Raw genomic sequence first — 13650 nt, 5'->3', positions numbered from 1 at the left:
CCACCTTCAGCCTGATAAGTCTAAAGGCAAGTCTAGCTTGAATCAAGCATCAATCCCTGCAAACTGAAGCATGGAGGGCCTTTTTCCTCTTTGCATCTCATTTTGAGGATTAATATGTTCTGATATTTACCTAAAACAGAATATTTAAATGTACATTTTAAAAAACTATATTATGTACTCTGGATAGATCTCCAAGGCCTCCACTTACTTTGAGGGTCTGTTTAAAGTACAGCATAGTATTCTACATAAATGTGAATAAACACAATAGAAATCCAATCAGACTTTGCTGCTCAGTTTAGGCAGATCAAACATTAGGAGGATTTTGATTACATTCCCTATTTAGGCAGAAGCTTGAAAGTAGAGAATGGTTAGGGTAGAAACTATCCAATCCCTTTTGCTGGAGGAGAAGAGACGTGTACAAAGGTGTACATGTCCTCCCGTTGACACTGAAAAATAGCCTTTAGACTCATCTTCTGCTTTTGCACTGGGGAGGTCTGCATTTCCAGCAAATAATATGCTCTCTTTCTTTCCAGTGGCTGCTTGGGCAGAATTTAGCTAGGAGCACTGGTCCACTTCCCATGTGATCATTGGGGGTTCAATTTGATGAGGATGAGGGGAAGTATATTGACTATTGTACTTTCACTTTGAGCCCTAGCTGTGTCTACTGTATATTGGTGGCATTCTGTCAGTTCTATAAAATAGACCAGATTAAGAAATCAGTTCCATCTGGGTCAGGACTACTTTTATTGCAATAACTATAGGAGTATAGTAATCTTGCCAATCTTGAGCATTTTCCTCTCCCTTTATCTCTGTGTGAATGAGGGAGAGTCTAATCGAGATGTATTCTCATGTTACTTTCTTGAGTTGTCTCAGGCTCCTCTTATTTGACCATTTCCTTGGTATTCTTTGTATTCTTCCCATCCTTCAAGGCCATTCCCAATGTCCTCTACTCAGAGCTCTTCAGCACATGTTCTTCTTTTCACTCCATATCTACATATATACCTCAGCCCTCCCTGACCAACACTCCCTCCCTCCCTCCCTTATATATTTGACTTCTACATCCACTCTTGCATAACATGCCTTACTGTATTTTTGCCACTTTTCAACAGTCTTTTCTGGAATGGTTGTAGCTTATACTCACTTAACTTTTTGACTGACAAGTTTGGACTGAAATGTGGGGGAGTAGCATCTATTCTTTTTATGAAGCTATATTGTGGGTGGAAATCAAATGTTTGTTTTCTCCTTTCAAGGAAAGGCAATAGCAGCAGCGGCACTCCTGCGCCACTCCCCCCCCCCCCGCACACACACAAAGAAGCTTTAGGCTTTCAGGACACTCCCATCTCTGCCATTATTGTTTTTGGAGTGCTTGAGAAAATGCAGTAAGCCAAGAATTTATCCAGAAGAAGAGATTTCTAATGCTAAAAGAAAAATGCTGAAGGGTGAAAAAGTAACTTATTATAACATGGAAGTTATAGGCTTCTGATTTTCAAACAAGGTGACTGCCCTGGCTTGTTTCTGGCGGTCTCCCTTTGAAGTATTAACTGGTCTGTGACCCTGCTGAGCAGTTTTCAAAATCAGTCAAGATTGGGTAGGTGCTACCATCTAAAAAAAAAAAGACACTATATTATTTCCCCTCCCTTTCAGCTTAACCTATGAGGGGTCCTTAGTCTCTCTGAGCTTGCTTGTTTTCTTGCAGATGTTTCATTACTCAAATTAGTAAGTAAGAAGTGCTAGTAAGAAGTGCTGTTTGCTCTCAGTTTATAGTCTAGTGCAGGGATGTAAAACTCGATTTCATTGAGGCTGCATCAGGGTTGTGTTTGACTGGGATATTCATTTTGTTTTGTTGGAATACATATTTGTTGGAATACAATGCTCTGTTTCCTTTTTCTGCTGTTCCAGGTTGCTGCAGTATATTTGGGCTTGTCTAAATAAAGTCCTTATATTAGCGGGAGGTTCAGTAAGACATTCCTTCTCAGTAAGGCAAACCTTCTCTTGTGGGAGGTTTGGCTTTTGGTTTGGTAGTGGAGAAGCTGGTTAGTATGGATAGGTTTTCTGTAGAGTTATGTTTCTAGTTTGCCATTGTGATCTCTGCTGATCAGAATGTCCAGGAAGGGAAGTTATTATTTCTTCTTCTCTGGTAAATGGAATTCCTTTAAAAATGTTATTGATGAATCTGTGGATATTCTATACTTGTGCACTTGGTTTTTCTTGCCTAAATGTAAAACCTTACTTTTTTCTACATTGAATTTCATTTTGTTAGACCAAGTCTGTCTTCTGGAATTTTGGCTCTTCCTGCCAGCTTGGTGTCATCTGAAAATTTGATGAATTCCCCTTCTATCCCCTTGTCTAAATCATTGATGAAGATATTAAAAAGGATCTAAGACAGAGCTTTGGGGTACCCCACTGCATACTGCTCTCCATGCAGGGGTGAAATGCTCCCGGTTTGGACCGGATCGCCCGATCCGGTAGCGATGGGGGCGGGTAGTTCAGAGAACCGGTAGCAAAAATCCATGCCCCCCCCCCACCGTCCATGTCTCGCTGTTCCTCTTCTCTGTCCCTGAAGCTCTCGGTGGTGATATAGCTGCAAACAGCCTCAAATGACTGCCATGGCGCTTCAAAGGGCCGCACTAGAGCTGATCAGCACTGTAAGTGGCTAGTAGACCAGTGCCTCTATTTTTAAAGAAGGTAGACCGGTGCACTCCCAAGTTTTGTATACTTTATTATTTTTATTATTTATTATTATTGGCCATGCCCATTTAGTCACTAGACCACCAAGCCACACCCACCAATTAAGCCACGCACATAGAACCAGTAGGGAAAATTTTTAGATTTCACCCCTGCCTCCATGTAGATGCAGTTCCATTAAGGATGACACACTGAGAGTGATTGGTCAGCCAGTTATGAAATCATTTGGTAGTTATGCTGTCTAATCCACAATTTTTTACCTTATCAAGTAGTAGGTTGTGATGAAATTTATCAAATGCCTTACTGAAGTCCAAATTGTATTTACAGCATTTCGCTGGTGCACTGATTTTGTCAAAGAATGCAATATGATTATGTATCATAAGAATTTCATACTAAATATAGTTCTACATCCTGAAAAATCTCTTCATTCGCTTTGTGGCCCTTTTATGCCACATTTTATTAGAATAGAATAGAATAGAATAGAATAGAATAGAATAGAATAGAATAGAATAGAATAGAATAGAATAGAATAGAATTTTATTGGCCAAGTGTGATTGGACACACAAGGAATTTGTCTTGGTGCATATGCTCTCAGTGTACATAAAAGAAAAGATACGTTCATCAAGGTACAACATTTACAACACAATTGATGATCAATATATCAATATAAATCATAAGGATTGCCAGCAACAAGTTATAGTCATACAGTCATAAGTGGAAAGAGATTGGTGATGGGAACTATGAAACGATTAATAGTAGTGCAGATTCAGTAAATAGTCTGACAGTGTTGAGGGAATTATTTGTTTAGCAGAGTGATGGCCTTCGGGAAAAACTGTTCTTGTGTCTAGTTGTTCTGGTGTGCAGTGCTCTATAGCGTCGTTTTGAGGGTAGGAGTTGAAACAGTTTATGTCCAGGATGCGAGGGATCTGCAAATATTTTCACGGCCCTCTTCTTGATTCGTGCAGTATACAGGTCCTCAATGGAAGGCAAGTTGGTAGCAATTATTTTTTCTGCAGTTCTAATTATCCTCTGAAGTCTGTGTTTTTCTTGTTGGGTTGCAGAACCAAACAGACAGTTATAGAGGTGCAAATGACAGACTCAATAATTCCTCTGTAGAATTGAATCAGCAGCTCCTTGGGCAGTTTGAGCTTACTGAGTTGGCGCAGAAAGAACATTCTTTGTTGTCCTTTTTAATGATGTTTTGATGTTAGCTGTCCATTTGAGATCTTGCGATATGATAGAACCCAGAAATTTGAAGGTTTCTACTGTTGATACTGTGTTGTCAAGTATTGTGAGAGGTGGAAGTATGGAAGGGTTTTTCCTAAAGTCTACCACCATTTCTACGGTTTTGAGTGTGTTCAGTTCCAGATTGTTTTGGTTGCACCACAAGGCTAGTCGTTCGACCTCTCGTCTATATGCGGATTCGTCATTGTCTCGAATGAGACCAATCACTGTTGTGTCATCTGCGAACTTCAGTAGCTTAACAAATGGATCATTGGAGATGCAGTCATTGGTATACAGAGAGAAGAGAAGTGGGGAGAGCACACAGCCATGGGGGCCCTGTGCTAATTGTACAGGTATTTGATGTGATCTTGCTTAGCTTCACCTGCTGCTTCCTGTTTGTTAGGAAGCTTGTGATCCACTTACAAGTCTGTTCCGGTACCTGTAGCTGGTTTAGCTTAGTTAGAAGAATGTCTGGAATGATGGTATTGAATGCTGAACTAAAGTCTACAAAAGGACCCTTGCATAGGTCTTTGGAGACTCAAGATGTTGTAGGATGTAGTGCAGAGCCATATTAACAGCATCATCTGTTGATCTATTTGCTCGGTATGCAAATTGCAAGGGGTCTAACAGCGGATTGTGATGGTTTTCAGGTAGGAAAGCACTAGCCTTTCAAAGGTTTTCATGACTACAGATGTTAGAGCAACTGGTCTGTAGTCATTCAGTTCCTTGATGGTGGGCTTCTTGGCACTGGGATGATGGTAGAGCGTTTGAAGCAAGAAGGAACATAGCACATCTCTAGTGATTTATTGAAAATATGGGTGAAGATGGGGCCAATTGGTCAGCACAGACTTTTAAGCAAGAAGGAGTTATCTTGTCTGGGCCTGGAGCTTTTCCTGGCTTTTGTCTGTGAAATAGGTCCTGCACTTCCTTTTCTGTGATCACTAGGGGTTGTGAACCCAATGAAATGGGGTCAGTTGTAGGAGGCTTGGCTGTTGTTGGTGTGTCTGAGATGGGGTTGTGGAGATAGGTGGCTGTAGTTTCCTTTCAAACCTGCAGTAAAACTCATTCAGGTCATCTGCCAGTTGTTGATTACCTTCAGCCTGGGAAGGAGGTTTACCATAGCCGGTGATATTTTTAAGAGTTTTCCACATGTTTGCTGGTTCATTTGCTGAAAATTGATTCTTTAGCTTTTCAGAGTAGCTTCTTTTTGCTCTGATCTCCTTGTTAGTGCATTTCTGGCCTGATTGTACAGCATTTTATCACCTTTTCTGTAGGCTTCCTCTTTGGAATGTCGTAGCTGCTTAAGTTTAGGTGTAAACCAAGGTTTATTATTACTGTGTATTCGCAAGTTCCTTGTAGGTACATAGGTCTTCACAGAAGCTGACATATGATGTTACAGTATCTGTGAGTTCATCCAGGTCTGCAGAGGTATCTTTAAAAATATTCCAATCAGTGCAGTCAAAACATGCCTGTAGCTTTAATTCTGATTCCTCCGTCCAGGTTTTCACTGATTTAATTATTGGTTTTATGGCTTTAAGTCTTTGCCTGTAAGCAGGTACAAGGTGAATCATGCAATGATCAGAGTGTCCTACAGCTGCACGTGGTAAAGACCGATAGGCATCTTTTAGTGTTGTGTAGCAGTGGTCTAGAGTATTCTTGCCTCTGGTGGGACAATTGACATGCTGAAAGTATTTTGGTAGTTCTTTCCTTAAGTTTGCCTTGTTTAGATCTCCCAAAACAATGGCCAGTGAATCAGGGTGTTTGGCTTCAGCCTCCATGATTTGGTCAGCTAGAGTTCGTAATGCCTCATTTACACAGGCTTGTGGTGGGACATAAACAGCAATTAGAAGAAATGAGGAAAATTCACGAGGCGAATAGTAAGGTTTATTATTGGACTTTCATGCTAGGGATGAATTATGGGATTTATAAATTGATGCATTTGCAGTGTATCAAATTCAGAAGATTGGTATACACAAGTACCCCATCTTTTATGAGAAAATTCAAAGATCAGAAGAAAACCTGTGAGTAAGAGTGGAATGGATCCAATAGTCCTTGCCTGACTCATTCAAATTAATTCATTCTGTTAACTCATTCTGTTAAATCCAGTTTTATTTGCTTGTGAATTCTTGTCACTTTTGAAAAGACCAAATATTGATCTTGAGCCATGTTTTTCTATGACCAAAGTTTGTTAAGAAGGGTCAAGTAACATCATAACTAATCATATGTCTTAAATTAGGGATAGCATTCAAGCCTCTGGCAGATATCAAATAAGAATTTGCATCTAAAGTATATGAATAACTCAGCAGTAATCCAAGAACAGACTTTTCCTATAATCTCAATAATAAAAAAACTTTTTCTGTTCATGCATATCAAAATTGGAGTATTAAATTAATATTAATTTATTATTATTAATTTATTATTATTAATTTATTATAATAATTATTATTTATTAATATTGATTAATTAATATTAATAAAACAACAAATGACATGATCTAGTTCTGCAAATTTATACGGTCTCCTATTATTTTTATATAAAGAAACCCATGTATGAACAACTTAAAAAAAATATTTTCTATAGACCAGCTGATTCAGCTAAGAATGCTTTCGCTTGCCTAGTCAGAATATCTCATTTTATAAAATATTCTTTTCATCGTTTGTTTCATGCAGTTTGTACCACTCAATTGCCACTGTGTTTTCTTTTTAAGACAATGTGTACAGAGAATGTTTTGCAAATGGAACCTGGGCAGCCCGTGTGAATTATTCCCAGTGCCAAGAGATTCTCCATGAGGAGGTAAGGACTATTGTATGGTAACCAGATAAAGGTGGTGCTGTAATGTGCTACAGAGCAGGTATATGGATAATCCTTGACTTACGACCGCAATTGAGCCCAAAATTTATGTTGCTAAGTGAGATAGTTGTTAAGGGAGCCTTGCCCCATTTTACGACCTTTCATGCCACAGTTGCTAAATGAATCACTGCAGTTGTTAATTTAGCAACATAATTGTTAAGTGAATCTGACTTCCTCATTGACTTTGCTTGTCAAAAGATCACAAAGAAACACTGCAACCATCATAAAGCATCTGAATTTTGATCACATGATCATGAAGGCGCCAGAATGGTGATAAATATAAAAAACAGTCATAAGTCACTTTTTTTCAGTGCCGTTGGTCAAATGATCATTAAACAAACTGTTGTAAATTGAGGATTATCTGTATAACTGCTATTGCTGTTATATGAAGCAAATGGACCAGAATTATAATATTCTTTTATTCTTTTATTAATAAAAATATGGACAATGGAGTTATGCACATTCAAAAGTTATTTGGAAAAATTGCTTTATACTTCATGCCAGCACAGCCTCTTCATCTCAATCATTTTCAGAATGTACATAGATCTTAGCAATGAACAGATTGGAGCAATTCATGTTTTCAGTTTATTTAATTAAACAGAAGAGAAAAAGAAAAACTAAAAAAAAGGGTAAAACAATGTGCATTTGGATGTGTGCTTGAATACATCTCAAATGTAAATGCAGACATAAAATTTTATTCTAAAGGTTCAATCAAGGATGCACTTGTTCTGTTTAATTAAACAAAGAAGGCAGTATTAGACATTGATATTGGTACAAATGGGAGACAGTGCAGTGCAGTGGCTACAATGCTAGTCTGGGAGCAGAGAGATATCGTTTCAACTACATCTTTTGGTTCTAAGAATTCTTGTTTTAAAATAAAAATGTAATGGGATTTGCAGAAATTCTTTTTACAAGGAATGGAAATAATTTGAGATTTTAAACATTGAGTGTAGAGGTCTGGGATCCCCAATGTCTGGGATTATATACAATGCTCACAAATATTTCCATCTCAAATTGGGTTAGGGTTAGGGTTATTTTTAAAAAATAATAATTTTAAAGAATAAGCATTCTGTTTCCAATATTTTCCTTATTTCCAAAAATGCATCCTTTGTTGTTTGTTTGATGGTTTGTTTGTCTGTTTGTTTATTTATTTATCAACAAGTACAAGGAAACAAGTAACAGTATAGACATAGACATGGGCACATGAAAAGAATTTGGCACAAATAAAAGGATATAAATAAGCAAAATATAGCCATAAACACATAAAATGAGTATATATAAATGAGGACAGTGGGACAGGGATGGTACGCATGGTGTGTGCTTATGCACGCCCCCTTATGGACCTCTTAAGAAACGTCAAAGGTCCATGGTAGACAGTTTAAGATAAAAGGTATGGGGGTTAAAGAGACTAAGAATAGGATCAAGTAGAGAGTTCCAGACATTTACTACTCTATTGCAGAAGTCATATTTCCTACAATCAAGATTAGAGCAAATTACATTGAGTTTGAATCTATTGCTAGCCCTTGTGTTATTACAGCTGAAGTTAAAGTATTCATTAACAGGTAGGACATTATGGTAAATAATCTTGTGTACTAAGCTTAAGTTAGAACATAGACAGCGTAGTTCAAGGCTATACAGGCCTAAAATTTTAAGCCTGCTGGTATAAGGAATTTTATTTCGAGCAGAGGATTTGAGTACTCTTCTAGTAAAATATTTCTGGACCCTCTCTAATATATTGATGTCTGAAATACAATGAGGATTCCAGGCAGGTGAGCAGTAATCAAGGATAGATCTGGCAAAGGTTTTGTATGCCCTAATTTGAAATATAGCGTTACCAGAGAAAAAACTTCGTAAAATAAGGTTGACAACTCTTAATGCCTTTTTTTTTTTTTGCAATAATGTTACAGTGAGCTCTGGGGCTTAGATCTTTTGAAATGAGTACTCCTAGGTCCTTGACAGAGTGTGGGTCAACTTTTAGATTGTTTCTAGCCACCATATATTTGATGTTCTTATTTCTATTGCCAATGTGCAGGACTGAACATTTGTTAGCAGAGATCAGGAGTTGCCAATTGTTTGACCATTCAGATACATAATCTAGGTCGTTTTGAAGGGTAATAGATTTGTCTGTGGTGTTGAATCATCTAACATCGTCGGCAAAGAGGACGCAGCTACTTATAATGATAGACAGCTAAAGCATAGTGTTGTTTGAAAGTGTGCCCACTTGTTTAATATAAAAATAAAGGTACGGACAGATAGTTGGGGCCATCCTGGCAGCAGAATCCTTAGGATATGGCAGGTATCATTTGGGTAACTTAATACTTTGTAAAAGGTTATAGCCATATTGGCAACCACCTGTGAAGCTTTTTAAGGAGAGGTTGGGCAGCCGTGGGATTTTTGTTTCAGGCCTTTCCTGCACTGAAGTTGGCCTTTGGTGGTTTGTCAGTCACTAGAACAAGAGCTAATGGTGAGTGGAAACATTTCTTGGCTTTACAGGTTCTGCATGAGGGCAGGAGGTGAAGGAAGTATTGCAAGGCCTTTTTGTTGTGTGGCCATTATCTGGAAAATCCCAGAAGGCTGTTAGTTAATTAGAATTTAACCAAGGTTCTTGGAAACATGATATATCCACTGTAGCAATTAAATTTAGCTATCCTTGGGGGTTTGGATAGAAATCACAGGAGAGGAGAACTAAGTAATTAAATTAGCCAACTGCCCTGTTGTGAGACTGGCATCCACTGTGTGAATTAGCAATTAACATGGAGAAAAGTAGCTGGCCCTTTCAAAAAAAAGACTTTAGCATCTTAGACAGAATACTGCTGCAAGTAACTCTGAATTATACACACAGACACACAGACACCTTCTTTTCTATTTTTTGAGATCTATTAAGGCCACCTTTTAGAAGGATGGAACTTCACCATGCACTAATCTGCATTTCTAAATGACTGCTGAGCACTTTCCTCTTCTTGTCTGTGGCTCCTCTTCTGTCACTTCCCAATGCGTCTTTCAGCAAAACATTGTTTTCTTTCATTGGTATGATTGCACATAGTTAATCTTGAAGCTTCTGCTAATCAATTTTACCAGAGCTTGGGAAACAATCCAGGAAAAACATCCTTCTTTCCACGATGCATAGTTAAGCTATAGAATTAATTGCTATTGAATGAGTTAGCAAGCAGATAATGCTTAGAGGGCAGTTGCTAATGCTGCTCCCAATAAAATATTGCCTGTAAAATTATTTGTATCATCAGTGGGGTAGCCGAGTCATTACATTGCTGATCTCAGCCCTTCACAAGCAATCAGTGTTGGGGGTCAGAGAAAGCTCAATAAAAATCTGATTCTTTGGCCTTGATTTATCTTTTCTACTTGTTCTCACTGATGCTAAATTCTTTACTACCAGTAGTTATTCTTTGGGATTTCAGTTTTAGGTTTGGCTCATTTTCTTTGGCTCTGAACCAGGCGCTCAGAAATTTTGAAGTAAAGATTGGTGACCATATAATCATCACTCTATTCATCACCATATTTTAGAACAGTGATGGCTAACCTTTTTGCCGTTGCGTGCCAAAAGTGGGGGGAGCGTGGGGGGTCATGTGCGCGTGTGCCCATACTCATAATTCAATGCACCCCTCTCCCTTGCGCATGCGTGCACGACCCCCTGGCTTCCCCAGCTTTTATCACACGATGGCATGGTGGGCCTTTTTTCGCTCTCCTGAGGTTCCAGAGGCTTTCTTGGAGCCTGGGGAGGGCAAAAACAGGTTGGAGGCTGGAAATGGCCCATTTCCCATTTTCTGGTGTGCCCAGAAGGCCCGAAAATCAGCTGGCTGGCACGCACATACACGCTGGAGCTGAGCTAGGGCAACACTCGTGTGCCCACAGATATGGCTCTGCATGCACTTACAGCACTCATGCCATAGGTTCACCACCATAGTTCTAGAATCATATTCTTGTCTTATTTCCTACATATTTCATAGACTCCTCTTGTGTCTTTCCTGTTGTAGAAGAGAAGCAAACTGCATTATCACATTGCTGTTGTGATTAATTACCTTGGACACTGCATTTCTTTGGGGGCATTGCTGGCAGCTTTTGTCCTCTTCATGCGACTTCGGTGAGTATGCATGGAGTTATAGGATCATCAGATGAAAATATTCTCCTTTGAAACTTGACAGCTGGAATACGTGTATTTTTGGTGTCTTAGTTACACTGTGCCTACACTGTACACTGAGTGGTTTCTTTTCTCCTGCAGGAGTATACGATGCTTACGAAATATTATCCACTGGAATCTGATCACTGCTTTCATCTTGAGGAATGCCACATGGTTTGTGGTACAACTCACCATGAATCCAGAAGTGCATGAAAGCAATGTGGTAGGTTTAAGCACAGTTTGGCACAAAATTACTTTAAAGTACAATTTGAGAAACTTCAGGGTTTTTTTGAGGTCTTGATTTCTTAGACTGTTGTGAAAATCAAACCTTTAAAAGATCATAAAACTATACTGGAAAGCACTATGGACTTTAAAGATACTACTGATAGTGAAGCTTCTAATTAGCTTGTGGTGGCAAAGGACAGATTGCTTATGCCAAAACCAGTGGTGGGATTCAGCCAGTTCACACCTATTCAGGAGAACCGGTTGTTAAATTTCTAACCAGTTATTGGAAGAAATCTCCTTTTATTTTTTTCAACCTTACAGAGCTAATCCTGTAAGGAAGGCAGGAAGGAAACATTCTGGTATTCTTTCTAGCCTAATCTTTATTGCCCTGCTTACAGAAACTGCCTCTCTGGTTAACCCTTATTACATTGTTAACAGCTAAATAGAAAGCGCCCATCGACGTGACGTTGAGTTGGTCATGCCCACATGGTCACATGACCACTGAGCCATGACTACCCAGCTGGTCATTATTGGCAGAGAAACAGTTGTTAAATTATTTGGATCCCACCACTGGCCAAAACTCTAGTTTGAATTTTTGGGATTAGCTGGGAAAAATCTCTGGAGAGACAGAAACAGTGTAGTATAACTAGCCCAGCAGTTTACTAATATAGCCCATGGTCTACATGCACCCTCAGAATGCGTGGAATCAACAGCTATGGTTACTTTCTTTCTGTTTTGCATGTGGGGAGGGTCTTAATCAGGTTAAACTGCTGCTTTAACCTTGCAGGAGCTTAATATAAACATTCTACCCTTTAGGATCCTGATTTCCCCACCGAAAATCTGGTTCTGGCTATGCCTATGTTTTAAAAGTCTGGGGCATGATGTTCTTCAGAAAGCTTGGTAGAGCCCATACACAAATGGCTTAATTCATTACAGGCTGGCTGCCTATTTTTATTTTTAAAGGCAGAATTTGATGGATTGCAATGTGACAGCATAAATGGTTGAATCAGACATCTCTGTATGGGCGTAAAAAGCCTATGGCTTTTCCAAATTTGATAGGTTGCACTTCCCTGTGTACGTGACCATTGGCCTAAATGAAGATAAAGTCCAACAATAAATGGAGGACTATATGTTCCCTACTCCTGTTCTGTATGTTTCAGTAAAGAATCTGTGGAACATATCATATCAACCTGAAATAACAGCCTAATCTTTTGCTCTAGGTACCTGTGTCTAATAAGAGTCAAAAAACCCAATATGCTAGTTGTGGTAGCAATCACACGTACAAAGGGGCAGGACTTCAGTTGCACTGCCGCAAGTCTTCTTGACAATTTTCCTGCTCCTCTGCAAACACTGCTGGGTGTCAAGCTCATAAAACTGTTTGCATTGCAGTAAAACTAGGAAACGTGATTTATTTATTTATTTATTTTACAAATTTCAAAACATGCTTTTTGTAGGAATCTATCTAATTTTTGATAAATAGATGAAGATTGTTTCTTATTTTTAGACCCACTTAATTTTCCTGCCTTTTGCCGTCTAAGATAAGCCAACACTTTATTTTAGATGTTAGTGCTGTTTTCCCCATGCTTAAAACCTCCAATTTGAAATGTGACATGTCTTCCCTCTTGGCTCATAATTTTTGGCCAGATAGTATAACTCCTTCTTATGTAGCACTGCACTCCTTTTAAATGATTGGCTCATTCATATGAGGTTGCTGTTTCCTAGACATGACATTCCACTCAGCAGTTTCGGTGGTTTACAGTAATCTTGTTATAAAACAAATTTTAGGAAAGTTGCACGATTTAAACTGTAAAAAAGCAACTCCAGCACATTTAAATTCCAGGCATATTACTGAATGTAAGCAGAATGATTGGCACAGGACAAATATAAACCTTTCAAACTTTTATACAGAAAAATAGAATAATAATAAAAACAAAACTAGAAAATAATAAGTTATGTTATTAGTGTTTTAATGCTTAGTTTCAAAGTAACAAAAAAGAGGAGAAAGAAATATTTTTATTGTAAATTCTGACAGTTCTAACTTGGTATCTCTTTATTAGTCTGATCAGCAAAATACGGTAAGAGATGCTTTCCAAAATGTTTAGTCAAATTGTTGCTAGTCTGGAGCAGGGGTGAAATGCTCCCGGATCAGACTGGATTGCGCGATCTGGTAGCGATCATGGCCAGTAGTTCGGTGATCCAGTAGCAATGGCGGAGCAAAGCTCCGCCCACCCGCCCAGGTGTCATTACTTCCTGCTTTTAACCATGAAGTAATGTATCTTTTACCTTCTGCGCATGTGACACGGCGCATGCACTTCTGGACCAGTAAGGAAGGTAAGTAGATTTCACCTCGGTCTGGAGCATTATGAAAGAGCTATAGTTAGAAACAATGTAGATAGGGCTTTTTATACCCAACATAAACTTCCTTAATTTGGTGCATTTTAGATAATATATCCTACAATGCCTGCCTATGGTAATGGGACAGTTCAGCAGAAGGAGGACATTCAATGAATTTCACATATTGGCAGGGTATATGA

The 13650-nt window shown here is 38.7% G+C and overlaps 1 protein-coding gene across 1 annotated transcript in view; it reads left to right on the top strand.

Annotated features, from left to right (window-relative positions):
- Positions 1 to 1339: 1339 nt before the first annotated feature.
- Positions 1340 to 13650, top strand: part of CRHR1 (corticotropin releasing hormone receptor 1) — a 30222-nt gene continuing 17911 nt past the window's right edge. The window contains exons 1-4 of the mRNA XM_058183349.1: positions 1340 to 1439; positions 6617 to 6702; positions 10749 to 10855; positions 10994 to 11114. Coding sequence (XP_058039332.1) covers positions 1430 to 1439; positions 6617 to 6702; positions 10749 to 10855; positions 10994 to 11114 — 324 coding nt within the window. The 5' untranslated portion in view covers positions 1340 to 1429. The remainder of the gene's footprint in view (positions 1440 to 6616; positions 6703 to 10748; positions 10856 to 10993; positions 11115 to 13650) is intronic.

This window comes from Ahaetulla prasina, chromosome 4 (assembly GCF_028640845.1).
Source record: "Ahaetulla prasina isolate Xishuangbanna chromosome 4, ASM2864084v1, whole genome shotgun sequence".
NCBI lineage: Eukaryota > Metazoa > Chordata > Lepidosauria > Squamata > Colubridae > Ahaetulla > Ahaetulla prasina.
Note: the sequence above shows the minus strand (reverse complement) of the source record. Positions and strands in the feature narration are given on the sequence as shown.